This window comes from Plecotus auritus (genome assembly GCF_963455305.1).
Source record: "Plecotus auritus genome assembly, chromosome: 9".
Lineage (NCBI taxonomy): Eukaryota > Metazoa > Chordata > Mammalia > Chiroptera > Vespertilionidae > Plecotus > Plecotus auritus.
This window is the reverse complement of record NC_137783.1, coordinates 61,466,607-61,489,051: the sequence shown is the minus strand read 5'-3', so window position 1 is coordinate 61,489,051 and position 22,445 is coordinate 61,466,607. Positions and strand designations below refer to the sequence as shown.

Below are 22,445 nucleotides of genomic sequence, written 5' to 3'. Positions count from 1 at the left end.
CCCCACCTAGGAGCCCTCTGGGCCGCCTTCTGGCTGTAAGTCCCGGGCACTATAAAACATCTTCTGAACAATCCATGGAAAGGACTCTGGTTTTTTTAAGTCTTGTCTGTAGGTTGTGCATGCCTATAAATATTGTACATAGAGTGTCTCTTTTGATTGTTGTTCGGTTTAATTTGTTTAAAGATGAGACATATTTCACTTTGCTAAGGGCTCCAGTTACTTGTAGCAGGCTGAACACATGGCAGGGATTGCAGGAACTTACCAGCAGCTGCCAAGAATTCCTGCTCTCGAGAACCTTTTTCCGCTGGCGCCCTCGCTGTTTGGCTTTTAGAGTAAGTCCGCTGTATCCGAGGCCGCGGCTGCGAACGGAGGGACCCGCTCCACGCCTCCAGGTCCCTCTACCTCATCCATTGGTGCGGTCCCGATTGTGCAGCAGGCCCCGGATTCCTGAAGCCCTGGAGCGAATTTAAGAAGATTTTGTTCATGTGTATGGCATAGAAGATGAATTCTTCCTCCTCCACCATGAATGAAGAACCCGATGCTCTATCGGTAGTTAACCAGCTGCGGGATCTGGCGGCAGATCCATTAAATAGAAGAGCCATTTTCCAGGATCAGGGATGTCTGCCTGGCCTTATTTTATTTATGGACCATCCCAACCCCCCTGTTGTCCACTCAGCTTTGCTCGCTCTTCGATATTTGGCAGAATGCCATGCTAACAGAGAAAGATGAAGGGAGAACTGGGTATGATGTTAAGCTTGCAAAACGTTATACAGAAGACTACAACACTGGGAGAAAGAAAACTGCTGGCCTCTGAAACCTATGACATTCTTTAATCTTCCAATATGGCAGATGGTGATAGTTTCAATGAAATGAAGTCACGTCGAAGGAAAGCTCAATTTTTGGGGGGAACTACTAACAAACGTGCCAAAACAGTGGTTTTACATATAGATGGTCTTGATGATACGTCTCGGAGAAATCTATGTGAAGAGGCTTTGTTAAAAATTAAAGGTGTTATTAGCTTTACTTTTCAAATGGCTGTTCAAAGATGTGTGGTACGAATCCGGTCAGATTTGAAAGCAGAAGCTTTGGCATCAGCGATAGCATCAACCAAGGTTATGAAGGCTCAGCAAGTTGTGAAAAGTGAAAGTGGAGAAGAGATGCTGGTCCCATTCCAGGATATGGTTGTGAAAGTAGAACAGAGCACAGAACTGCCCGACTACCTGCCTGAGGATGAGAGCCCCACGAAGGAGCAGGATAAAGCAGTGTCCCCCGTGGGCTTCCACCCGGAGGGTGGGGCTAGCTGGCTGAGCACAGCTGCAAACTTTCTATCCAGATCGTTTTACTGGTGACTTCAATTTGGGGTGCAAGGACTGTGTGAATGAACAAGGGGCCAGTTTTCCATTGTTGTGGTGAACTGTCAAGTGCAGTTTGCAATAAGTTATCATGGAAAATTTTTAGATTACATGATTGCGTATGCTGCGTTTTACATTTTATTGGACATTTTGCCCCACTAAGTGGTAAAAAGAACAGAGGCTACAAGGAGATTTGCTTTGTTTATGAAGGTATTTTGGTTTTGTTTTCCTTTGTTTAATTGCCTCACATTTTAAAAAACATGGGTCCACAATTAAACCAAACATTATATGTGCAGCTTTACATTTTGTTTTACATAAAACACCTGATAAGGAAAACTCATTTTCTCCTCAGGTCTCAGGACCTATCTGAAGAGAAATTAAGCTCAAGTTGTGCATGTATTACTGAACATTTCCATCTATTTTTCTTCATGAAAGATACTTGCTTTGGTACTCTGTAAGAGTTGATAATGTTTCTCATTACCCCCCTTTAGTGCCTTTTTAAAATTTTGCCAACCATGTTTATAGAAAGGTCATTACTAATGACATTTTGTGAATTAAAATGTATTCATTTGAATATAGCAATCCCCTAAAAATATAATTCTACAAAAACTTTGAAAAAAAAAAAAAGAATTCCTGCTCTCCCTCTCAAGGCATAGCCACTGGAAACTCTTAGCTAGTAGAAGTTCTTGTCTGTCTGTAATGTAACTTGGTTACTGATTGATGTTCTTTGCTGTGTTAGGTTAGTATGAAATAAGATTCTAAGGCTAATATCCCAGTCAACCCTTTTGTGAATACTCGTTCATTTACTGTAGGGTGTTTGTTTTGTTTTGTTTCTGTTTTTAAAATCTTTTCTCATATACAAGATTTCATATTGTTAGTCTACTCAAAAAGAGAAAAATAATTATTTAAATTCCCCAAGCATTTATCCTAGAGGGCTGGAGCCACATAAGTATCCTTGAATAGGCTGCAGAAGTGGCAGCAGGGGGTTGAGGGGTCACTCTTCTTGTAAAGAAAAAAAAAATGTACTTTTACAGCAAAGCTGTTAGAGGCCCAGGAGTTACTGCAGTCCTGGGACCAAACCTCGAGGCCTGCTATCTCCCCACATACACACCCACCCTTTCTCCAGACTCCTGAGAGTTGTCAAGGTCATATTATCTCTGTTATGCTTCTTAGGAATCTCTCTCTATATAAAACCCTAATATGCAAATAGACGGTGGAACAATTGAACAACCGAACAACCGGTTGCTATGATGTGCGCTGACCACCAGGCGGGTGTCGGCAGCAGGCAGCAGAGTGCGGAACATAGCAGACATCAGCCACAGCGGGATGGTGGAGCAGGTGAGTGGGGGCGCCAGACCAAGGCGGGGTGCAGGTCGCTGTCATCAGGGCGAGCATCTGGTGGTTACTAAAAATTCTTTGCTCCTGTGAGCTGTGGTCCTTGCACCTGCTGCTGGCACCAGAGCCACCACTCGCACCCGCTGCCAGTGCCTGGCGCTGGCCCTGATTGCTCAGCGCCGTCAGTGGGTGCAAGTGGTGGCTGCTGGCCCCGATTGCCCCTGAGAGCCTCTCCACCTCTCCCTGCTCCTGAGGGGCAATTGGGGCAGCAGCTGCCGCTCACACCCGCTGTTGGTGCTGGCCCCAATCACTCCGCGACATCAGCAGGTGTGAGCGGGGCAGGAGCCATCAGCGCATGGGAGCAGCGGTGTGGGAGCAGGGCTGCCAACACATAGGGGACTGGGGGCCACAGCAGGAGGGGGCGGTGGGGGCGGGGAGGATGGGTGGAGACCCGCCCCTGTGCCCACCATAGCCTCTCAGCTCACAGTTCCTTTCAAGGTGCACAATTCATGCACTGGGCCCCTAGTATGAGTATATTTTTCATTGGAAAAATAAGCCTATTTCTAAAAGTAAAGGGAAAAAAGTTTTTCCTGTATTTGCATAAGAAGCAAAGGTTATATATATATTATTAAAATAATTATGTTGTGTTAATCAAGAACTTGATTACTTTAAATGAATAAATTACTTAATACTGTTTAATAATAATAATACATAATCTTTTAGTCTAATGTATTTGACTACCTTCCCAGGATTTGAATTTTAAGAAATGTTTCCTTGACCTAGAATTGGCTTCAGATCATTCCAATAGGCTCTAGAATGCCTCAAGTGTTTGCTTTCTCTCTCATGAAGGAAAAATTTCTACTTAAGGTACATGGGAAACTTTGTCAAATAATAATAACTATGTTATGCTTTCATTTATAGCTCTAATTGTTATTCTGGAATATTGAGTTTTACAGAAAGGACAAGATCCCATGTCATTTGCATTGCTCTATAAAGTATCTGAATTTATAGAAATATTAACATGAAAAATCAGAAGAAACAACAATTTTATTATAGAGCTGAATAAATAGAAAATAATCATATGGTTTTTATAACTTTTGTTGAAAGTATTGCTAATTCTTAAACTTTTTGTTTTTCAGATATAAGGAAGCATTTTTAAAGCAATTTGGTAAATTAAATATTTCTCTCAGCAGGCAGTCTGGCCTGAGGCAATCTGACTAATACTACCATGCCTCCCATCCCTCCGTGTAAGCAAAATAAGAGGTGGGACCCCTCTGCTGAGGCATTCCATTGGGAAGTTTGTTAAGGAAATCATTCCCATTTGACGGTCCTAGGGGACCAACAGGTTATAAATTGGAGCTCACATGGTCATTTGCAAGCCAACCACACTGACATTCTGGTACACCATGTGTCTAATGCTAGTTACATCAGTTATGCAGGCATGCCTAAGGTTTGGACTGAGGAAGGGACGAGTTCCCCACTTGCCAATTCAGGAAACTTTATGGAGATTACGCCATGTTTTCAGCCCTTTGAAATTATGGCATGGTGACTACCAAAACTCCTCTGGCCACTATACTGTAACTTTTACTAATGATCTTCCTGACAATAGCCTGATTTGCACCACTCACCCTTATGTCTTTGTTATGGGCCCCAATCTACTAATAAAACATAGTTCATCTTTTCTAGTACAGATTGGAGAAGGGGCTTATTCTGCATCATGTATTACCACCCAGAATATTACCTCATTGGCCATTAGCACTATTATGGTACATAGGAAACAAGCAGAAATCCTGATAGCTGTTAATCTCACCAGGAAATGGCAAGGCTTGTCAGCTATCGAGGTCTTAGAGAGAGCATTGAGCCAATTACGGCCCAAAAGATTTTTGGGAATGCTCATTACAGCCATTATTTCAGCTGTTGTTATTCTTACTACTGCCAGCGTCACCATGGCGGCCTTTTCTGAGTCTGTACAGACAGCTACATTTGTAGACAATATGGCCTATAATGTAACTGGGGAATTCACTATACAACAGCACATAGATAAAAAAAAAATATTAGCTAGACTACAGACAATAGAGGCAGCCATTGAATATCTGGGGAAAGACAGAATGCCATAGCATACAGGCAAGTGCTTAATTGCGATTGGGAGCATAAGCACATATGTGTCACCCCTTTAAAATGGAACAGTAGTCACCATAAGTGGATTGATGTTAAAAAGCATCTATGGGGAGTCCTTCATGATAACCTTATTGAAGAAGTAAACATGTGCAAAGGCAAATTAGAGTCCTTACTTGCTATCAATGAACATGAAAAACAGACTACTACTTGGAACGGTAAAGGAGCATTTGGAGTAGATAGTCCCCACCACATGGTTTCCTAGAATTAATTGGTACCTGATTGGACTAACCATTGCTGTCACTGTAATCTTCTTTATTTTTCTTATAGACTACAAAATCAGAACTTGAGCAGTGAACGCGCTTTGTGGACCCCAACCTTCCAAAGCAGAAAGTCGGCTGCCTCCCTCAGTCTTCTCCAGCCAGCTAAACAAAAAAGGGGGAGATGTGGGGAAGCATGGGACTTGGTTGAAAGTCCATAAGGAGGATTCTCCAAAAGGTTAGGGGCCTCTAGGGGGACCTTGCTGAAGGCAGCAGTCCTTGCCTTGACTTTCCCAAACAAGTCTGAGCCTCTGGGTGTTTTACTGGAATCTCTTTTTAGTCTTTAGACCCAACCTTGTAGAAGCATGTGCTTTCTCAAGGATACTTAGCCTGCTGATTGTATCTAGAGGTTAATTTTAGTTCAAGCTGTTGCTATAATAAAAGCCTAAGGAGGCAAGTGAATGGGGCTGTCTGATTCCTTTAGCCAGGCAGTCCCTTAGCTTTCTCTTTCACAGAAACATGTGCCAGAGTAATCCATTCATCCGTTGCTCAGGTCTGCTGGTCAGTCCCGGCAGATATCTACTTTTTGCCACCTCTCCATCCTGGCAGAGTGGACAGCAGGTGTGCAGGGGGCAGTTCTGGCTTCTGGAGCATACCCTTTCCCCATGTCCTTTAGGGTGACCCATAAATGGGACCATAGGCTGCAAAGTCTGCTCCTACATGGCCCCAGCACACCCTCCAGGACCCTGGGTCACCAGGCCCATGTATGTGTACTATCTGTAGTTGCAGGCTGAGGGAGAGGCAGCCCTGGGCAGGGATAGGCTGTGAGTCTGAGTGGCTGGCTCCTGAACTTCCTCGTGCCTTCAGAAGTTGCTCAAGCCCACTCTCATCTGTACCACTTCCACCAGGTCACAGAGTGCTGCTTATATGCCCAACTTTATTCTGAGGGCCACATGACACCAACTCTGCAGTGGGCAGCTCAGGTTGTGCCATCAATTTCTGGAAACCCCCCTTAAGTGCCAGGGAGGTTTTTCCTGCAGAGTAAGCAACTGATGTCAGTATTCTGGGCCATGCTATCTGTAGATGTTTGATGCTTAAGGTCTCTGTACACTACACTATGACAGAAAGCTGGAGAACAGATAAAGCCTGAGAGAGGACATTGACTTTGTACTGCTACCCTTGCCATGTGAAAGCAAGCTGCTGTAGAGGGAAAGAAGCATGAGCCAGATAAGTAGCTGCATACCAAGTGCCAGGAGTGGTTAAGTTGTTCTATATCACATCTGGACAAGTGGCTAAAATTGGAGTCAATACCTGATGAAATTGATAATAATCCACAGTCATTCTCCAGGGTGCAGCAACTTTCTCCACAGGCTAAAAGGTGAATCAAGTGGGAATATGATAGGCCCCCAGCCCTGCATCTTTGAAGTCTTGATGATGTCATGGACCTCTGAAATTAACCCCAGGATGAAGTAATGCTGATTTATTATTGGGTAGAGAGAGAGAATTCCAAGCTCCTGGGTTGGCTCACCATTTCCTTCATCGCATGTCTCCATTTTCACTGTTAATGTCAATTATGCTGGGTTCATGAAAAGAGTTCTTGCAAATATGGAAATATCATTATTCTGCACTTACATTGGATGATATTATAGCTGAGAATAGAGTTTTAGGTTCAAAGTATATTTCCCTGAGCCTTAAAATACGTTTCCGTCATGTCATAGTCTTCCATCATCCCAGCTTGCTAACAATTCTCATCCTTTATTTTTTTGTATGCAAATCCCCCCTCCCCCAATTGTGGATCACTTTAGACTCTTCTCTCTATCCTTGGTGTTCTAAAATTTTACAGTGACTTGTCTAGGACGGCACCCAGAGGGCCCTTTCAATCTCCTTCCCTGGGAATGGCTCCTTTATTGTTGAGAATTTCTTGTGCTGGCTGATCTTTTTTATAGTCCTCACAAGTCCATCCTCCAGCATTGCTCTCTGCCCGCCTCCTTGCCCAGGATGCTGGATGGTCCTTTGCTGCCTGGATTCCAGGTGGATTTGGTCAATGACAAACCCATAGGAGACAGGAAGTGGAAGAGGGTTGGATGCTTCTTTCCTGCTTCCCTTGCTTCAGTGCAGAGTCTGGTGATGGTGGCATGCCTCCAGACGAGCAGTCCCTGGCTCTGATGACAGTTTTCACCCTAGCTGTAGGGTGGTAACTGCCTCTGGTCTCTGGGTGCCTCACCATTTCTTGTATTTCCCCTAACCCTATATATTACCTTCCCATTAATGTTTCTTCATTTGACTATCTGGGGCTGAATTCTGTTCCTTGCTTAGGCTGCTACCTTTCATTTTCATGGTTCTTCCTTCCTTGAAATTTTATCAATCAGGTAATAGATCATTTGCATTCATTGTCTACATCTTTTATTTTTGCTCCTGCCTTTTCCATCTTTTTGTGTTTTTGCTCTATATTTTGAGACATATCCTTACCTTGTCCTCCCATCCCATCCACTAAAACACTTTTCTTAAAAAAAAAAAAAAAATATATATATATATATATAGACACTTTTCATGTTAAACACAAAATTTCAGCAATCATGTTTAATTGTCAAGGGTCCTTTCTTGCTTTCTTGGTCTCTTGTTTCCTAGCAGTGTGCTTTTGTTTTATGGAATCAACAACTTCCCTAATCTCTTAAAGTTCTTTCCTGTGCCCGGAGTTATTTCAGTTTCTTTTAAGGCCAATCACTGTTGTTATTTATTCTGAGCTACCTCTCTTGTACTGTAGGTTTCCTAGTGTATGGGCTGCTTTGACTCTCCATGACAAGGATGGGAACTGGGTGAGTTTCCTGAGTGGCTGGCCAGGTTTTCCATTGCTATGGGTCTTGCAGGAGAAAAGTGGGGCAGATGCCGGGAGCTGTCTGTGTGGTGGGCAAACTTGTCAGTGTCCCTTAAAATGAACAAGTGGAGGGTTAGGGACCTTTCACAGAGGGCTGGCTATAAGGGCTGGGTCTCCAGGAATGAGTAGTTTTCCAAGTGGAAAAGGAGCTCAATGAGTCCATGTGAAAGGCAATGGTATTCCCTAAAATTACAGAGTTTAGGGGAGAAAGTGTCTGGGGGAGTGCCCTAGAAGGACTTAAGGAGAAATAGACAGGCTGATTTTAGAAGCTCACCGTGGATGAGCACATGGGGCCTGTAAGGACCATGTTGGACGAATTCAGGTGAGAGGTGTGGGTCCTGCCGTGCAGCCAGAGAGCTTCCAACTAGAATAGACAGGACTGCTACGAGCTGGGGAGGTGGACAAGCACAGGACACAGGCGTCATAACAACAGCCAGATCTCCAGGACGCGCTTCCTGCCAGGACTGTGCCAGCAGCTGTTCGCATCTCATCTCACTTCTCCTCATAAAAGCCCTCGAGGTGGACTTTATTATTAACTCCCTTTTACAGAAGAGACTATGAGGCTTGACGAGGTGGCTCCCAAGTCCAGCATGTGACTACTCACCACACTGGCCCTCAAGGTAGTGACAATCCAGTCATTGCCAGTAAAGGGGCTGGTTGGGGCGACCCCCTTTCCTGACCCTCAGCTTTCTCATGTGCCAAGGAGAATACTGACCTTGAGAGCTGTTGAGGGCCAACCATGCCTGAGGGATTAGTGAGCCCATTCCCTCCAAGGTGATTTACGTGGAACATTCCCAAGGGGACAGGAAATGAGGTCCCCAATTTTATGGTGCAGGGAAAAGCCTACTGAGCCCTTTCCCAGAGACAGCAGCATGCCGCCTGGCAGGCCGGCAGGACCTTCCAGGCTGGGTCCTGGCCCCAACAGCTAGGGGAAGTACCTCCCAGCTTCTTGCTGGTGTGCTTGGCTTTCTTGCGGAGCTTCCCTGGCTCCAGTTGTGCTGCCGCCAGGGGTGCTCTTTCCTTCTGCAGCAAACGCAGAGAAAGGGTCTGACCGTGAGCTCCTGCAGTGTTGGTTCAACTACCGTGTTTCCTCGAAAATAAGACAGTGTCGTATATTAATTTTTGCCCCCAAAGACATGCTAGGTCTTATTTTCAGGGGATGTCTTATTTTTCCATGAAGAAGAATATGGTACACATTTATTGTTAAATGAAAATAAAGGAAATTTATTACCTGTATACGGTATGGTCGTACGGTAGTTGTCAACACAAACCAGACAAACTGTGAATCCTACGGTATCAAGAATTTACTGGAGAAACCAAGATGGCGGCATAGGTAAGCACCTAAACTGCTGCCTCGCACAACAATTTCAAAACTACAACTAAAAGACAGAACGGACACCATCCAGAACCACAGGAAAGCTGGCTGAGTGAAAATTCTACAACTAGAAGGAAAGAGAAAAGCTCACAGAGAATTGGAGGTACGGCAAAGGGTCTTTGTGCGCGCAGAGAGAAAGGGCGGCTGAGAGCCTGGCTGACTTTCTCTGGCAGGAGGGGGAAGGAAGCCCCCGACCGCACTGAACCCCAGTTCTGACTGCATTGAACCCCAGTTCCGGGCGAGCCCCTGGGGACCCATGCTCTTACGGGGGGAGTCTGGACTCTCGGGCAGAGACTCGGGAGCTGGGGAAGGCAGAAGTCTGAAGGTGCGCGCGTGCCAGTGCACACAAAGGCTGTGGAGGTTGCCACAGGCTTTCCCTAGTGGAAGGGAGTTGGAGGCTTCTGACTGTACTGAGCCCCAGTTCTGACTGCACTGGACCCCAGTTCCAGGCGAGCCCCTGAGGACCCATGCTCTTGTGGGGGGAATCTGGACTCTCAGGCAGAGACTCGGGAGCCGGGGAAGGCGGAGGACTGAAGGCGCGCTCGTGCCAGTGCGCACAAAGGCTACGGAGGTTGCCACAGGCTTTCCCTAGTGGAAGGGAGTCAGAGGCTCCTGACTGCACTGAGCCCCAGTTCTGACTGCAGTGAACCCCAGTTCCAGGCGAGCCCCTGGGGACCCACGCTCTTGTGGGGGGAGTCTGGACTCTCGGGCGGAGACTCAGGAGCCTGGGAAGGCAGAAGTCTGAAGGCGCGCATGTGCGCGCAAGGGCAAGGCTGACAGGAAGCCAAGACTGAGACTCCACCCCATCCAAGCTGAGCACAGAGGCTATTGCAATTTGGCAAGTCTAATCCTATAAGGCTGTCTCCAGCACTGAACTTCTCCCAGCATAGACACAGCTGATCCTTACAGCCAACTGGCCTGGAGGTCAATTCCTCCCAGTGATATCAACAACAATCAAGACTTAACTACAACAAGGCTGTACACACAGTCCACAAAGGGGTGCACCAAGAGTGTCCACCTCAGGTTAACTGGGGAGGCAGACCCACTGGGCCATATTGGAAACCTAGCACACAAATATACCGTACCAACTCAGGGAAGCAGTGAAAATGCGGCATCAAAGAATCAGATCACAAACGAAAGAAATGGAGGAAAACAAACGACTGGATATAGAATTCAAAACCACGGTTATAAGGCTTTTCAAGAATATCCTAGAAAAGGCCGATAAATATAACGAGACCCTCGAAGATATGAAAAAGGACCAACTAGAAATTAAACATACACTGACTGAAATAAAAAATATTATACGGAGACCCAAAAACAGACTAGAGGAACACAAGAATCAAGTCAAAGAATTGAAATACAAAGAAGCAAAAAACACTCAACCGAAAAAGCAAAAAGCAAAAAAAAAAAAATTCAAAAAGTTGAAGATGGTGTAAGAAGACTCTGGGACAACTTCAAGCGTACCAACATCAGAATTATGGGGGTGCCAGAAGAAGAGAGAGAGCAAGATACTGAAAACCTATTTGAAGAAATAATGTCCGAAAACTTCCCCCACCTAGTGAAAGAAATAGACTTACAAGTCCAGGAAGCACACAGAACCCCAAACAAAAGGAATCCAAAGAGGACCACACCAAGACACATCATAATTAAAATGCCAAGAGCAAAAGACAAAGAGAGAATATTAAAAGCAGCAAGAGAAAAACAGTTAGTTACCTACAAGGGAGCACCCATATGACTGTCAGCTGATTTCTCAACAGAAACTATGCAGGCCAGATGGGAGTGGCAAGAAATTTTCAATGTGATGAATAGCAAGAACCTACAACCAAGATTACTCTACCCAGCAAAGCTATCATTCAGAATTGAAAGGCAGATAAAAAGCTTCACAGATAAGAAAAAACTAAAGGAGTTCATCACCACCAAACCAGTATTATATGAAATGCTGAAAGGTATTCTTTAAGAAGAGGAAGAAGAAAAAAGTAAAGAGAAAAATTATGAACAACAAATACATATCTATCAACAAGTGAACCTAAAAATCAAGTGAATTAAAAACCTGAGGAACAGAATAATCTGGTGAATATAATAGAATCAGGGGCATAGAAAGGGAGTGGAATGGTAATTCTCAGGGGGAAAGGGGTATGGGGGGTTCATGAAGAGACTGGACAAAAATCATACACCTATGGATGAGGACAGTGGGGGGGGGAGGTAAGGGCAGAAGGTGGGGTGGGAACTGGGTGGAGGGGAGCTATGGGGGAAAAAAGGAGAAACAATTGTAATAATCTGAATAAAGATTTATTAAAAAAAAAGAATTTACTCATTTATTCAATGACAATCATGTCATCATGTTCTGGAACATCATCATAACAATCCAAGTCCTGAATTTCCTGGTGAATTTCTTGTGACTCCATTTCTTTCAGAATCAGTGGACCAAATCTCTCATGTTTAGCAATAGCACTGTCTTTAAATGAGTACTTCTTGTCAAGGTAGCCTGCTCGCAGTGCATTTGCAATGCAACTGTCAGTGATTTTCTCCCATGAATTCTTCACCCAAGTCACAACTTCTTGCAGTTTAGGTTTCACAAAGTTTCCACGCTGATTTCTCTCCATTCTATTTTCAATGTAGTCATTAATTTCCATGCGCAAATTGTCTTTGAATGGCTTGTTTATTGCAATATCAAGAGTCTGGAGATAGTCCGTCATTCCTGCGGGCATCATTATCTGATCTATTTTTCTTTCGTGAAGAAATGTCTTCATGTCTTTAGCGCGGTGAGTGCTGGCTGCATCCCAGACTAGCAGACCTCTTTGGCTCCCTCGCATAACAAGCGGCAGCAGCATTAAATCGACCCACTTCCTTATAACTGCTTGTGTGGCCCAGGCTTTTTCAGTTTCAGGAATAAAAACACCCAAAACACGTTCAATCTTTTCCTTCTTGCCCTTAGAAATGATTAAAGGTGGGATTTTAGTGCCATCCAGACGAATTGCCAAAATACAGGAAACACATGCACTTTCGTAAGCAGTGGAGGGAATGTATGCTAAGGAGGCAACCCGCTGTTCAATTGTTGTTTGAGATGATTGGCCCATAAACACTGCAGTTTCATCCATAGCAATCATGTTGGAAAGATTGTATTTAGAGAAGTCAGCATCATCAATAAAGGACTTGAATGCAAGTGCTCGCTTAATAACTTGAGTATCTTCCAACCTAAACAATGTTGTAGATCTTCTTAAAGACAGTTCACTTCGCTGAAGGAAATTATCCAGCCAGTGTTGTGATGCTTTGAAGTCTTCGGGGGCTATGTCAAACTGTGGTGCCATTGCAAGGGCAAATTCTTGAATCTGAGCCCTATTCACAACCAAAGCCTTTGCTCTCCTGTCAACAACCCATTCACAGATCAGGTCTTCCAGCTCGGAAAATAATGGCTGCCGACCTGATCCACACTTGCGCTTTTTAGCATTTCCCTTGTCCACTTGTTCAACGAGGTTACCATACTCTGCTGGCCATTTTCGGACCAATCGGATACTCAACATCTTCTCTTTGCAGAAAGCAGTAAGATTTTGGCCCCAAGAGTCTTCCACGATACCTTTCTTGTACTCCACGGAGTAGCTTTTTCTTTTTGCGCTCATTTCTAGGGGTAAAAAAAAAGGAATTGGGGTATCAATGTGGGGGGATGGGGATCACTCAAAATGACACAGGGGGGATCAGAGGGGGGAATCAAAATGGCACAGGAGAATCAGAGGGGGGATTACCATTTTAGTAACCCCTTTTGATCCTCCTGTGTCATTTTGATTGCCCCCTCTGATCCTCCTGTGTCATTTTAAGTGATCCCCCTCCCCCCACCCCTGTGCCACTGAACACCTTCACCAGACATCCCCCCTACCCCTTTATCAGACATTTACCCCCTGGGGCCTGCCTGGGGACTGTCACTGAGCTTGCTGGGGCCTGGATCTGGGCTGGAGCAGGGTCTGCCACTGACTGAGAACCTTCAGTCATCATGAAGGCGGCCGCGAGCATCAGGTAGTGTCACCAGAGACAGACCAGCACTCACCACCTTCGCCGCGTCCCATCCGCTCTAATCCTCCTGTTCTTCTACACACATCTGCGAAAGTCTCCTCCTCTCTCCCGCCTTGTGCTCACCGCTCACTCCGACCTCCGCTCCGCCTCCACTCAGCAGTGACGTCAGGACTCCGCCTAACGTCACTGGTTGCTAGACGCCAGTCGGGCGGCCCTAGCGACCAGTTTATGGTAAATTAATTTTCATTCTGAGACAGAGCCTGGGGGCCTTATTTTCGAGGGATGCCTTATATTTCACTCAGAAGGAAACCTGTAAGTAGGTCTTATTTTCAGAGGATGTCTTATTTTCGGGGAAACACGGGGAAGGTCTGCTGTGAGCAGCTCTCTTCCCCTCTTAGGAAGGGAACAGGAGCTTGGACTTTGGGTTCAAATCTCAGCGCCACCATCTGTAAGTTGGGTGGCTGCGACAAGTCACTTCATTTCTTTGAGTCTCAGTTTTCTCGTCTGTGAAATGGGCTGACCATACTTTCCCAGGTGGGTGTGGGGGTGGAATTAGAGCAGGTTCTTCTGCCTGGAGAGCCCTTCACTACTCTCCCCACCCTCTCACCTCCTCTGCTGTGCTCTGACCCATGAGGGCCAGGGCTCAGGTCTCTGTGTCCTGGGAGTGGTTCTCAAACAGGTCCAGGTGCCAACCTGCTTCGCAGGGCTCATCACAAGCCTCAGAGGCTGCAGGCAGCTCAGCCCACACCAGGCCCAAGAGGAGCAGGTGAGCGGCAGTGCTTGCCTGCACAGAGAACAGGGGTCTATCGCTGGGTGGGTTTGGACAGGAAACATTCTGCACTTTAGATACAGGCAGCCACTATCACAGTGAGGTCGCACCAAGTGCATGCCTTCCTTCCTTTGTCAGACCTTGCGCTGTGTGTGGACCCAGGCGGGAGGTGGGAGGGTGGGCAGAGAATGGCAGGCCAGCGGGGTGACCGGGAAAGGCACTCGCTCTGTCTCATTTGGCTTCCACAGAAAAACTGGAAAAAAAAATGCCCGCTTCCTGGAGCTGTGGTGATGCCCAAGAGGAGAATCCTGTAGGGTCCACACCTGCTCTAATTGGCAGCTGCCATTCCAGAAAGGGCCGCGCTCACAACTCCAGCCATTCCCATAGCGGCGCCAGGGACGGGGGTGGGAGGGGGGTCACTTGGTGCGTGTAGGGAGTGGCGGGAGGTCCGGGCCAGCCGATGGCCGGGGAGCGCGCAGCGCTGTTCCAGGTCGCTGGCGGGCGCGGTTCCCGCGGGCGAGCACGGGCTGCGCGGGAGGGAGCGCAGCGGGCGGCAGGCGGACGGCCAGGGTGGCTCCGCTCTTGACGCGGAAGGCGCCTCGGCCGGCCGGCAGGGGCCACGCGGCGCGCCCCGTGGGTCCTGGGGTTGAGGGGCTGGGGCCAGGGTTCCAGAAGTCCGCCAGGGGAGCCTCACGCACCCGGGAGGGGCGCCGGGGTCTGAGCCGCACGGCGGGGAGGAGCGCCACGCCCTTCGGCGGACTTGGGCTCTGGCAGGCAGCCTCCGCGTCCGCACCTGCCACCGACGTAGCGGCGCTGCCTCACCTGCGAGCCGGAGGAGAGGAGGTAAGGCGTGCGAGGGAAGTGTCTGGGCGCCGCGGGCATTAGGGGACAGGAACTGTTTGCTTGAAATTTCAGAAAACAAAGCAGACGTCCCTCTCTCCATTCTTCCCTCCCGAGCGTTTGCTAGTGTTTACCAGTTTTCCTCTGACAGGGGGTGGGGGGGTGGGGATGGGTGGGGGCGTGGAGGGAGGGGGTGGCAGGCTGCAGCGGAGGCCTCCCCCACGGTTGAAGGTAGGTATTCCCACCTTGGGAGCTGCCTGGGAGCTAAGTCCAGAGCGCATAGGCATTGCATTCCACTGGGTTGGGCGATGGCAGTGTGGCTTTGAGGTGCATCTGCATTCCTGTGGTCAGTTCCTCTGGTTCGGGGGCACGAATGTCTGTGTCATCTTTGCAGCCCTGTGTGTAGCATGGGGCTTGGACGTGCTTACTGAGTAACTGAGTGAATGCAGCAGGCAGCTTGCTGGAGTCCTCCCATCTGGTCCTCCCACTCTGATCTGTGCTGCACTTGGCCAGGTGGAGCCGTTGGCGTGGCTCCCTGCCTCGGACCGGCTTGGCTGACAGTCAGCCAGGCCTCGAGTTTTGTCCCACTTGCTGCTCTGACGGAGCACAGTGCCTCCGCCACAGTTTGGGCAGCTGTGGCTGTTTTTGACCCTAATACTAGACCTTACATTTGGCCCTGGTATATTTCATTTTATCACATTCAGTTCTAAATGGCCCTTTTTGTCAGATGACTGTGGTGCTAGAAAAATCTTCTTACCTCTGAGGCTTGGTAACCGATATAAGCCGTGGGCTGTCAGTGGGATTCGCGCCTTGACCTTGTCCTGGCCAAATGGGACTCGTCTGTATAAGCCACACCAAATGCACGGGGAGTGACATTTATGATGGCCAACAAATAGATTTTACTCATCTGGTTAATTTTGCCCATATTCTGTAATAACTGCTCTAACTTAGCACTTGATCATAGAGAACAGATATCTGCTAATAGACGAGACCATTGTATGGGACTTAAAGAATATCTGAGAGTGTTTCTCTGTGAGCAGTGTTATTGAAATGGGTCCCCACGACCATGTGCTTGTCCTTGTGGACAAGGATGAGCTGATGAGAGAGGCATCAGCTCATCATCAGCCCAAGAGACTGGAAGCCCAGTGTCAGAATAACACAGGCCACTTGTTAAAATACAGATTTCTGGGCCCCATTCCAGACTCACTCAACTGCATTTCCTGATAAGGGGCTCTGGAATCTGCACCTGCAACGTGCCCCAGAGTGAGGTGATTCGATGTTCCCCAAAGGTTGAGAACTGCTTGTGGGATTTGTGGGGATTAGAGGACTTATGAGGAAGGTGATTCACATGGTGTGTGCAATGATATGGTGGCCCTCCATCTCAAAACATCTGTCGCTGGTGTTACCACCTGGAGGCTCTGGAGTCCAAATTCCAATTTATCTTGACAGAGGGTCCCTTGTATTGTGGAGGCACTAGAGAAAAAGGGCAGGTGCCAGGACACAGAGGTGTGGGCCAGGCTGGTGTATTTGGGAACTGCAAGCTGTTTCAGGTGACTTGAGTATAGGCATGGAGGGAGCCCCTAGGGAGAGCGGTGGGCGTCTCATGACCCTGGCCAGGCAGGTGTGTACACATGGCGGGCAGGAAGAGAGAGCCAGTGTGCTGATGACACCGTTTTTGCATACCTGGCAGTCTTCACCTTTGCCATATGTCATCCCATAAACAAGGCTGGCAGGGCAGGTAGTGGCTGAGGCCAGGAGGGCGCTGTGTGTCACACCTGAGGTTTTGGTCTGCCATAAAGGGCATGGCATGCGATGGGAGGACCTTAGCACACGGTGGCATTGATGCTGTCCCTATTTGGATAAAATTTGACAAGGAGATTTATACTTACGTTCCCTGAGCAATTCTCTCCCTGAACTTTGCATATAACAATCCAAATATTTTTTATTATCAAATCTGCCTCTAGGCCTAAGGTCAGAGGCAATTTTTGGAACAAGTTTTGGCATCAGACAGATCTGGATTTGAATTTGGACCCCATAACTTATTAGCTGTGTGACTATGGACAACTTGCTTTACATCTGAGTCTCAGGTCCTCTAAGTCCCAGCCTTGGGGACCAAGCAGCTGCGAACATCTCTCCCTGAACCCTGCTTCTCCCTGGATTTCACACAGGAGGCACAATCCCTGAGTACTATTTGTCTCTTTGCTTTGCAGCTGTCATCACTGAACCTCTTGGAATCTTCTCACATGCACCATGAATATCTCTCATTTTCCGTCTTTGCTGCTCCCAGGATCCCCACAGGGTCAAAACAGGACTAAGTCAAAGGGCATCCTGTACAACTTCTCTGACCACTGCCAGGATTCGGCAGACCTGATGGTCTTTATTGTTACCTCCTACAGCATTGAGACCATTGTGGGAGTCCTGGGCAACCTCTGCCTGATATGCGTGACGGTTAGGCAGAAGGAGAAGGCCAATGTTACCAACCTGCTCATTGCCAACCTGGCCTTCTCTGACTTCCTCATGTGCCTTATCTGCCAGCCGCTCACGGCCATCTATACCATCATGGACTACTGGGTCTTTGGCGAGGCCCTTTGCAAGATGTCAGCCTTCATCCAGTGTATGTCAGTGACAGTCTCCATACTCTCTCTTGTCCTTGTGGCCCTAGAGAGGCATCAGCTCATCATCAACCCAACAGGCTGGAAGCCCAGTGTCTCTCAAGCTTACCTGGGGATTGGGGTTATCTGGCTCATTGCCTGCTTCCTCTCCCTGCCTTTTCTTGCTAACACCGTTCTGGAGAATGTCTTTCACAAGAACCATTCCAGGGCTCTGGAATTTCTGGCGGATAAGGTGGTCTGTACTGAGTCCTGGCCGCTGAGCCACCACCGCATCATCTATACCACCTTCCTGCTGCTCTGCCAGTACTGCATCCCACTGGCCTTCATCCTGGTCTGCTATGTGCGCATCTACCGGCGCCTGCGGAAGCAGAGGCGGGTGTTCCGCAAGGGCACCTACAGCTCGCAGGCTTGGCAGATAAAGCGCATCAATGGGATCCTTGTTGCAATGGTGGCTGCCTTTGCCCTGCTCTGGCTGCCCCTTCATGTGTTCAACAGTCTGGAGGACTGGTACCATGAGGCCATCCCCATTTGTCATGGCAACCTCATCTTCTTGGTATGCCACCTGCTGGCCATGGCCTCCACCTGTGTCAACCCTTTCATCTATGGCTTTCTCAACACCAACTTTAAAAAGGAGGTCAAGCCCCTGGTGCTGACTTGCCAGAAGAGCACCCCATTGGAGGAGTTGGAGCACCTGCCTCTGTCCACAGTACACACAGAAGTCTCCAAAGGTTCTCTGAGGCTCATTTGCAGGTCCAACCCCACTTAGCCAGGTCCAGAGCTTCTCTCTGCCTTGCTCATGGCCAGGCTCCTTGACTTTGCTAAGTGGGCTTGTGTAAACTGAGGGTGATACTCCATATTACTGGCTTTCTGGGCCCCAGGTAGGCTGGCAAGAGCCCATTTTTGCATCTATTTGCCTTGTGAAGCCTGACATTCAGATGGTTCAGCTATTTGTTCCTGGGGGACTTCTGAGTCTGGATTCTTCGGGTCACAGTATGCCTTACAGCTTGAGCAGATGCCAGAGCCAGAGATGGTCTGCAAGTAGCAGGCAGGGTTCATTCTGGTAACTCAGCAACAGATGTCCGGCCTGGGAACCCAGGGTTCCACCTCTACCAATGAGACTGCAAGGTCACTGTGGGGTGAGGGAAGGAGCACATGGAGTCAGAGTTCTGGATTGGTTAGCCCCTAATCTCTGTGAGAGATGATGCTTGTGGATCTAAGCGGTAAAGGATTCTATGAAGGCAAGACAGTAGGGTTACTGTTATCTGATTAGCACGCCCAGTGACACAAAACAGATTCTGGTAGCCTTGCGTCCTAACAGTCCTCTGAAGTAGGAAAATCAGCCCTGAGCAGCAGGAATTACATGATTCACATCCTATTCCATCCTTTATCTCTTTCACTGCATCTGCCATCTTGTATGGAAATAAGCCTGTAGGTATCTCCCCCTGATAAGATGGTGAGGACCTTGAGGGTGATATCTGCATTGTCATAGAGCTTGTATCCTCCATGCCCCAGATAGGCCCTGGCACAGGGAGAGAGCTCCAGAAAGCTTCGCATGGTAAGCTGATGGGAAAAGTGCCTGCTTAGCTGAGGACTGGTGCCCTGTGTCATGCTTAAGCATGGGAAGGGCTCAGGCTGCTGCAGCCACATGTTATCATCTGCCCGTCCTTGCCTCCCAGGACCTCTCTTGACAAAACAGCTGTCCAGTGACTCTGTGACCCTCCCCAGTGTCGACCACTGCTGAGGCCTACAGTGACTCAAGCCTCTTTCATTCCACACTCTGACCACGGAACTGACTACTCTAGGTGATGTGTCATGACTATTCCAAGGCCTCCTCACATCTTTGGGCCTCCCAGTGGCCTTCGGTAGTGGGAGGGGCAGGGTGTTCTTAGAGTCTGGCTTAATGCAGTACAGGCTGATAGCAGTAGGGGGTCCCCTTCCTCCAGCCAAGGAAAATGGTGAAAGGGCTATAATGAGGATGAATATCACACCTTGGAAGTCACGGAGCAGTTTTCTGGATGCTGAGCCAGATCCAAGTCTTCATCTGTGTGTGGACCAGATAGCTTATCCTTGCAGAAGGCGGAAATGTCAAGATTGCTCATGGACCACTTTGGATGGGATAACCGGGCCTGACTCTGCCTGCCAGACCCGCCTACCCTCCAGCAGAATAGACAGTGGCTGGACCCATCATGGCCTCCCAGGGCAGGGTATTCAGGTGCCTATAACTCTAGAGGAGCCTCCCTGTGAGGCTCCTGGGACTGGCAAAGGGCCAGGCAGCAGGAGATGGAACAGCCATATCTGACTGTCTTTCTGGCCTGGCCCCTAACCAAGAATCTGTGCAGCCAACACCCAAGACAAGTGCTCTTTGAGTCATCAACTCCCTTCCTGAGACTGTTTGTTTTATCCATGGTTTTGGCTACTCTCCCATTTTGTTCCTTTCTTCAATTTTGTCCTAGTTTTTGGATAGATTGTTGAGACTTTCTTGGATGCAACTTGTGCTTGTTCTATGGTGCCATCTGCTGCTGGCAACCACCTGCCAGCAAAGCCCAGGCTTGGGACCCATCCCAGCAAGATGTCATTGACCAAGCTCCCCAAGGAACTGGAGGCCTCAGGCCCCTCTATATCCCATGAAATTGCCTGGAGTTTGCTACACATCACTCTTCTTGGTGGTGCCAAGATGTGTGAGGACCAGGGACCAGGCTATGCATTAGGAATTGGGGTAGTGGGTGGAGGCCTTATTAAGTGTCATCTCTGCTTTTCTCACCTTGCTTCAGTTGGCACGGCCTGCCTAGATGGTTGCCTATTGTTCCTGGTTCCCAATGACCCTTGGAATTTCCTGGCTACCCAGCACCCTGGGAACTTGCCGCTCAGAGTGTCTTCAGAAGACCAGCAGCCTCACCATCACCCGGAGCTTGTTAGACATGCAGAACTTGGTGTTCCCACCCCAGACCTTTTGAATCAGAATCTGCATTTTATCAAAATCTCCAAGGTAGTGGTGCACACATGCAAGTTTGGGAAGCTCTGCTCTAAGAAAGTTTGTCCTGGAACTTGGAGCACCTGAAGATACCTCTGTGGCACCAGGCATTGGCCTTTAGGAATCCCAGTTTTGGGGATATGGCTTTCAAGAGGTATTGATGAAAAGGTCTTGGTTGGTTATCTCTTCTCTGGCTGTATGTGAACATATTTCTTCTGAAGTCTTTTCATTCCTTCAATAAATATTTTCCAAACAAACAGTTTGCATGGTTATATTCTTATGAAAATGCCTCTCCGTATTCTGCTTTATTTCATTTAAAACTGTATCATCAAGTGTTTTGTCCTGCTGGATATTATTTTTGACAGCTGATTAAGAGTTTAGAAAATGCTGCAGTGAAAGCTGGTTCCCCAGAACAGAATCTCTCAGGCTCCCAGAGGAGCCTTGGCTGGCCCAAGTAAGGACCTGTCCCTGCTGGTAGTGAGAGGAGCCCATCTTCGGAAGAGCATCATGGCAGCAATTGGAGATACTCACCCACAAAAAGTGCCTAGGAACCGTTATCGAGTGCAAAGCCTTATCAAATCCTGATGGTGCGAGCTTAACTTGTCTAACTTTAGCCCTTCTTTTCTCAAGAAATGACCTTGCTTGCTTTTTCCATTGTAAAACAAATCAGATTCAATCATGAAAATATGCAAACTACATAAAAATAAAACGGAAGAGGAAATCATGTTCCTCTACAGAAAGATAATCATTATTTACATTTTGTGGAGCCATTTCTTTAGTTTTTATTTATCTAGTGTTAAGTTTTATTATTTTTTAAACATGATTGAGGTCATACTGTTATATATAATACTTAAGCATAGTTATATATAACTAGAGGCCTGGTGCACAAATTTGTGCACAGGTCGGGTCTGGCAGGCCTGCCCTGATTGGGCGGAGGGCCAATCGGGGGTGGGGCTGGCTGGGGGGAGGGGCCGAAGGCAGTTGGCCAGCTGGCCCCACCCCCTGGTGGAACTCCTGGTTAAGGGAACAATTTGCATATTAGCCTTTTATTATTTAAGGTACTTAAGGATTATTTTATATCTTTTTTGCTTAACCTTATAATAATTTTTATTAATTCATTTAACAACTATGTCAGACACATGGTAGGGGCTGGGAGACAGTGGTAGATAAAACAAACACTGTCCTTATCCTCATGGAGCTCAGAGACCAGTGACTAGATCCATCCTGTGTCCTCATCATCATCTGTTGCGGCATTTTTAGATGCTTCTAGACCTATTACCTAGGATTTCTGTGATGAGCTTCTATGCAGAGGACTTTTTCTGTATTTGGAATTATTTCCTTAGGAGAGTTTTTCAGAAGTAGAATTAATGGGTCAAAGGGCATGGGCATTTTTCAAGGCTCTGGATGTGTGCGGCTGAACATTTCTAAAGAGCCAGGGGTGATTTGCACTCTGACTACTGCTGGTTTCGCACACCCTGGCCAGTGCTGAGGAATTACCTCTAAGGAGGAGGTCTCCACTATTCACTAGGTCACATCCCCTCTCATCTACCCATGACTGTCACTCCAGCATCATGAGTTTTCTGGGCTCTTCTTTACACAGAATTCCTCCAAAGGCTTGTCTAATCTTGAAGTCCCTGCTTCCCTTCCTCCCATGCTCTTTTGTATTCACCTGTTCATCCAAATAGCTCACTGCAAGGTTTCCAGTGAACTCCATGTTTCCAGATCCCATGGTCAATTCTCAGTCTTGTCTTATGTGACCAATTAGCAACATTTGGCAGTTACTCAATCCCTTCTCCTTGAAACTCTTTCTGCTTGTGGTTTCATCAGGACACCACACTCATGGCTGTCCCTGTTTTCTTCTCAGGCTCCTTCTCTAGACTCTTATCTCCCTCACCTCAGAACATTGGCAAGTCCCCAGGGAGCCATGAAGACCCAT

At 47.6% G+C, this 22,445-nt stretch overlaps 1 protein-coding gene and 1 pseudogene across 2 annotated transcripts; both read left to right on the top strand.

Annotated features, from left to right (window-relative positions):
• The first annotated feature begins 459 nt into the window (after positions 1 to 459).
• LOC308233307 (armadillo repeat-containing protein 1-like) lies at positions 460 to 1,349 on the top strand (annotated as a pseudogene). The gene is made up of 2 exons: positions 460 to 764; positions 949 to 1,349. The product of its transcript is annotated as an armadillo repeat-containing protein 1-like (transcript).
• A 15,812-nt stretch (positions 1,350 to 17,161) lies between these two features.
• Positions 17,162 to 18,304, top strand: LOC308233299 (neuropeptide Y receptor type 4-2; the record flags this gene model as incomplete). Its single annotated transcript, XM_080640222.1, has 1 exon — positions 17,162 to 18,304. The coding sequence occupies exon 1, from the start codon at positions 17,177 to 17,179 to the stop codon at positions 18,302 to 18,304; it is 1,128 nt and encodes a 375-aa protein (XP_080496348.1). The 5' UTR covers positions 17,162 to 17,176.
• Positions 18,305 to 22,445: the final 4,141 nt, after the last annotated feature.